The sequence below is a fragment of the Vicia villosa genome, unplaced genomic scaffold (genome assembly GCF_029867415.1).
Source record: "Vicia villosa cultivar HV-30 ecotype Madison, WI unplaced genomic scaffold, Vvil1.0 ctg.002408F_1_1, whole genome shotgun sequence".
Classification (NCBI taxonomy): Eukaryota; Viridiplantae; Streptophyta; class Magnoliopsida; order Fabales; family Fabaceae; genus Vicia; species Vicia villosa.
This window is the reverse complement of record NW_026705920.1, coordinates 1-5691: the sequence shown is the minus strand read 5'-3', so window position 1 is coordinate 5691 and position 5691 is coordinate 1. Positions and strand designations below refer to the sequence as shown.

The window sequence follows — 5691 nt, the reverse complement described above, 5'->3', positions numbered from 1 at the left end:
ATATATATATATATCTTTATATACTAAATTTTAAATTGAACTTTATAATAGATAATTATTTTTTATTTTTAAATCAATTATTTATTCTACAATTTGATTTTATAATATGTAAAAAATACAGTATGTTTTAGCAAACTTTACAAAAAATTATATGAAGAAAGGAAATAATGATATTCTTCTTCAACTTATGAATGAAAGAACTTGGGATGCAAAATTTTATTTGGGAAAAATCAATGTTGGGTGGATGAAATTTGCAGCGGACAATAAGTTGAAAAATGGTGATGTGTGTTTTTGAGTTGATCGAAAGTAAAACTCTTACTTTCAAAGTATTAATATTTCAACTAGAAAAAGAATCACATTCAGCTCTACCTCAAGGTATATAATCCAAATCAATTTTTAAAGTATTTACTTTTACTACCTTTCTTGATTTGAAAAATAATAGTTTACCTATTTTTTACCCTTCAGATTTGGTTGAAAGAGAAAAGGATCATGGAAGAGAGAAAAACACAAAACCGTCAAAGATGTTGCAGCCATTGATCAGGAGTACAAAGCAAACAACAAAGATTGTTGAACTATATGTTGTTCCAAATGCAAGGGAGATGTTAATAGGAGTTTATTGTAAGATACTTCAGGAGATCCAAAAGATTCCAAAAGAATATAAGTTTCGTAAAGCTGTTGAAAGAATTACAAATCAATAACTTATGGTTTGTCAAGAAGAACAAGATTTAAAGAAAATTGAGAATCGTCTTGGTTGTGGCCAAGTTGAAGAACTCATTAAAAATGCTAAGGATCAATTGAAACTAATTGGCGATATGAACTCATTAAAAATGCTAAGGATCAATTGAAACTACTTGGCGATATGATTATATAGATTATTTGAGAGGACTCTAATGATCGCAAAATTAAGAAGATTGAAAATGATGCATCAATTTTAAAATATATTCTTTAAGAAACGTTACTAAGTGAGAGACACTTATGTAATAACACTTTTAGCTTTGAATTGGTGCCAACTCTAGCATCAAAGACATGAATTTTATCTTCATTAGCTTTGAATTATCCATTGGAATGTGTTTTTTCTTTTATTTATTTATTAATGCGTTAAATTAAAATATTTGTATTTAGTAAGTGTTTTTTTACAACATACTTAGTATTTATTATTACCATTTTTATAAAAATTATTTTTTAAATCAATCATTTAATATTAAAATCTTTATAAACTTTAAAATGCAATTAATAACCATTACAAGTTTAGTTGTTCAAGAACCAAATACTTTTATTAGAAATGTTGCTCTCAGAAAAAAATTAATTATTTTAAAACATGTTATTAAGAACAAAATAATAATATTTTTTTTAAGTAACAAAGTCTTCATATGTGTGACAATGATAACTAGTTGATATGAGATTTTTTAGTCAGTTTAATAATTTCATCTTATCACATATTCCCGTTAATTTAATCATTTTAAAAATTATAAATATATATTTTCTTATTAATTAATTTATACATATATTAAATTAAATATTATAATATTTCAAACCAAAAATTGTTCTCCCTAACGAATTAAAGATAAAACATAAATGATTCATTTCATTTGAAAAAATTACTAAGCAAATTTAATATTCAACTCCTTCAAACTCTTGATTTCTTGATTTGCACAATACGAGTTATATTCATTAAATTATAAAGATATTTTAAAAACATTTCTTTAAGAAACACATTTATTGATACACAAGAAAGATAAATTATATTGGACTTTATAATATTGTCTTTCGTTCATTACATACAAACGTTGAAATTAAAAAATTTAGAAAAATAGAGTATGCAAATAGTAGAGGATATATTAAAAAAATATCATTAATGTTGTATTAAAATTGTAAAAGGATAAGTTCTAATTGGATTTGGTTCTGCTAGGGTTAGCGATATCCAACGGTGTAGAGCTTGATTCCGGCGATACAACTACAACGGTTTTAGGGATTTCTCGGCTGGGATTTGGCTCTGAAACTCTTCATAGATGGTTTAAACTCCTAGCTTTTGGGTTAGGGACCAATACGGGGTGTTTTTTGAGTTGAACGCTAGCTGGAGTCTAGAGGATGGGGAGAGGCCGACCAAAGAAGAAGGCGGCAATGACCCCTCTGGCGAGTGTCATGGTTTTCTCGCAACACCAAACTCAACTAGGGGACCAAGTAATACAAGCAACATAAGTAATGGTAGTGAAGAAGGAGACACAACAATTCCGGTGTTGGAACCGATTGTGGAAGAAAATAGCATCAAAGAAGGTACTGGGGAGGTAGATTCGCCAAAACCTTTGGTGGATGTTATCAAAGGGAATCGCTTAGCATCGAATGGTTGTATGATTGAATAGATTGCACCCATGATTGTTAACGGAGAGATTAAAGTGAACATTGAGGAGCAGGATGTGATTTCGGAAAAAAAAAACTTCTTGAAGAATGCACTTATCATGTATGCAATAGAGGAAGACCTATCAATGAATGCAGTCAAGAAGTTTATGCTCAGTACCTGGAATTTTGTGACTTTGCCCGATCTGTACTACAACAAAGAAGGATACTTTCTTATAAGATTCAAGAATGGTGAGGACAAGGCAAGGGTGCTAATGAGAGGACCATACACAATCTACAAGAAACCTATTTTGCTACATGAATAGAACCCTAAATTCACTCTGCAAGACGATATACTCAGAGTGTTACCAATTTGGGTGATGTTCCCACAATTGCCATTGGTATATTAGGGGGAGAGGAGCATAGGGAAAATTGCAAATGATATTAGAAAGCCAATGTTGACTGATGAATGCACAACGAAGAAACTCAGAGTGTCATATGCTCGTGTCCTTATTGAAGTGGATGTAACAAAAGAACTTAAGAGCCAGATAACTATTAGGGACCCTGCAGGAGAGAAAATGAATCAGCAAGTTGAATACGAATGGAAGCCATCTTTTTGTACTCTGTGCAATAAAGTGGGGCATAGATGTAAACAAAAGACTGAGAAGGCAACGCAAGTATATGTGAAGAAACAGCAAACAACCTCCAATGATGCAACTATCATCACCAAACCAGGAGGCCAGCAAGAAGATGAGGGCAAAGGAGTAGAGGAGGAGGACCTTTGGATCAAAGCAAAAACTGCAAGTAGAAACAAGGGCAAAGAACCAAGCACATTACAAGTAGACTGCACTAATGGATTTGACATTCTCACACAGGGGAGAGTTCCAATTCATTTCCTGTCCCATGATGATTTGCTGGAATGTTAGAGGGCTCAATAAAAAAGCTAGATGCAGAGAGGTTGGAGCCCACCTCAGAAATAATCAGGTTAGTTGTGTAGCTCTCCTTAAAACTAGAGTAAAAATAAATAATAGGGATTGTATCAAGAAAATCCTAGGTTTAGACTGGATTTTTTTGGATAACTATGATCAGCATGATAATGGTAGGATATGGTTAGGTTGGGATCATAGAGTATATGACATAAAGATTATTGGGACTTCTGATCAGTACTTGCACAGTGAGGTTTATCAGGGTAATGGAGAATTTTCTCACTATCTGACTGCCATCTATGCTCATAATCAGCTAACCCATAAGAAGAAGCTTTGGGATGATTTGCAAATCTTGGGAGACATGATTAATAAACCTTGGATTATTATAGGTGATTTTAATAATGTGCTGAAAACTGAGGATAGGATGGGTGGAAATGAAGTTCAGGAAAGTGAGTACAGAGATTTGGAAAACTTGATGGAGGTTAATGGTGTGTTTGAGCATGAAACAAAGGGGTCTTACTTTACTTGGTCCATCAAGCATATCCAAGGTATGATTTATTCTAGAATTGACAGGGCTTTGTATAATAATATGTGGTTTACCAAGTTCCCTGAGAGTGTGATTGAGGTTCTAAATCCTCATATCTCTGATCATTCACCTCTGAAAGTAACTCTGGACAGAGATAGGGTGTTTTCTAGACAAAGGAAGAGGTTTCAATTTTTGAACTGTGTGATTGAAAAACCTGAATACATGGACACTCTTAAAAATAACTAGCAGTAAGATATGGATGGTAGACCTATGTTCAGGCTTTGGAGGAAACTTCTCAAGCTCTAAACTGCAATGCAAGGACTTAACAAACAAATCACTGATGGAGTAAAGCAGATACAAGAACATAGAGAGAATCTGGCCAAGGCCCAAAGACTCCTACTTACAGATATGATGAATGCTGATTATTGTAGAGAGGTAAAATACTGGACTGATGAAGTATTTAAGCAGACTGAAATGGAGGAGAAGATCTTACAACAGAAATCTAAAATGGATTGGAACCAATTGGGGGATGGAAACAATGCTTATTTTTTTGCTAACTTAAATGCAAAGAATAGGCAAACCACCATTGTTAGCTTAATGGATCAACATGGCAACATGCTTAAGGAATTTGCTGATTTGGAGAAGGAAATTCTTAATTTCTATGAGTAACTAGTTGGCAGAGATATGACTCGCAGTAGACATGTAGACATCACTTTTTTGAGGAGGGAGCCCAATTGAATAGAAATCAGCAGCTTACTTTGATCCAAGAGGTTACTGAGAAAGAGATAGGGGATGCAATCAAAGGGATAGAGGATAATAAAGCTCCTGGAACTGATGACTTCAATGCCAAGTTTTTTAAATCTGCCTGGAATATTGTGAAGAGGGATGTGGTTGCAGCTGTTCAAGATTTTTTCACTAACAATAGGCTGTATGCAGCAACCAATTATGCATTAGTTACATTAATCCCTAAAACAAAGAATGCCAACACCATGAAGGAGATGAGACCTATTGCATGTAGTTCCACAATTTACAAGATTATCTCCAAGATTCTGACTTCTAGGCTAAGTAGAGTGATAGCTACTATTGTTCATGATAGCCAAATTGCTTTCATTCCAGGAAAGACCATACATGACAATATCATAATGACACATGAGTTGCTAAGAGGTTATAATAGAATGCATGTTTCCTCCAGATACTCTATCAGCCAACTGTGCCATATCCCTCAAATATTGGGTGTCTAATTTCTTTCTAATAGAGTAATCTAAACCCCTAGCAGCCATTTCGACTAACTTATGTTCTGGAACTTGTGTAAAACACCTCGCTTTTAATAATCTAAAACGGTTCAGGTAGTCATCTATCGACTCAGCCACCTTTCGCCTTACGCCTGCCAACTCTTTCAAACTAATTTTTTATTGTCCCATATAAAATTGTTCATGAAATAATCTCTCTAATTGGTTCCACGAAAACACTGATTGTGGCGGTAAGGTTGTAAACCAAGTGAAAGCATTTTTTGTTAGAGAACTTGGAAAATACTTAACTTTCAAATTCTCATTATTGGCAAGGTCGCCAGCCTCTGTCTGAAATCTGACAACATGTTCAACTGTCAATTCGCCAGATTCCCCAACGAACTTAGTAAACTTTGGAACTTTCCAGCCTCTAGGAAATTCAGTTTGCCTAACATACTCCGATAAAGGAGACACAAAATTAGGCCTATGAAGTCCTACATTTATACCATTCTGAACCAAGATTTGTTCCACCACGTTTGAAATATTATTTTGACCCATATACGCATTTTGCTGGACATTTCTTAAGATTTGATATGCATCTTGGTTTCGTTGTACTACCCTTGGGACATTCTGTTCAATGTGTTCCTCTTCGTCTCGTTCTAGGACTTGACGTTGAGTA

General features: G+C 33.9%; 1 protein-coding gene across 1 annotated transcript; it reads left to right on the top strand.

Moving 5' to 3' along the window:
- The first annotated feature begins 2369 nt into the window (after positions 1 to 2369).
- LOC131638757 (uncharacterized) lies at positions 2370 to 4032 on the top strand. The gene is made up of 4 exons (XM_058909304.1): positions 2370 to 2603; positions 2745 to 3138; positions 3261 to 3318; positions 3438 to 4032. Exons 1-4 carry the CDS (start codon positions 2370 to 2372, stop codon positions 4030 to 4032), a joined length of 1281 nt encoding a protein of 426 aa, XP_058765287.1.
- Positions 4033 to 5691: the final 1659 nt, after the last annotated feature.

Coding starts and splice junctions, on each gene's coding strand:
- LOC131638757 (XM_058909304.1), top strand. CDS start 2,370: ATGATTGTTAACGGAGAGATTAAAGTGAACATTGAGGAGCAGGATGTG. Junction 3,139..3,260: donor GATCAAAGCAAAAACTGCAA/GTAGAAACAAGG, acceptor CTGGAATGTTAG/AGGGCTCAATAAAAAAGCTA. Junction 3,319..3,437: donor CCCACCTCAGAAATAATCAG/GTTAGTTGTGTA, acceptor TGATAATGGTAG/GATATGGTTAGGTTGGGATC.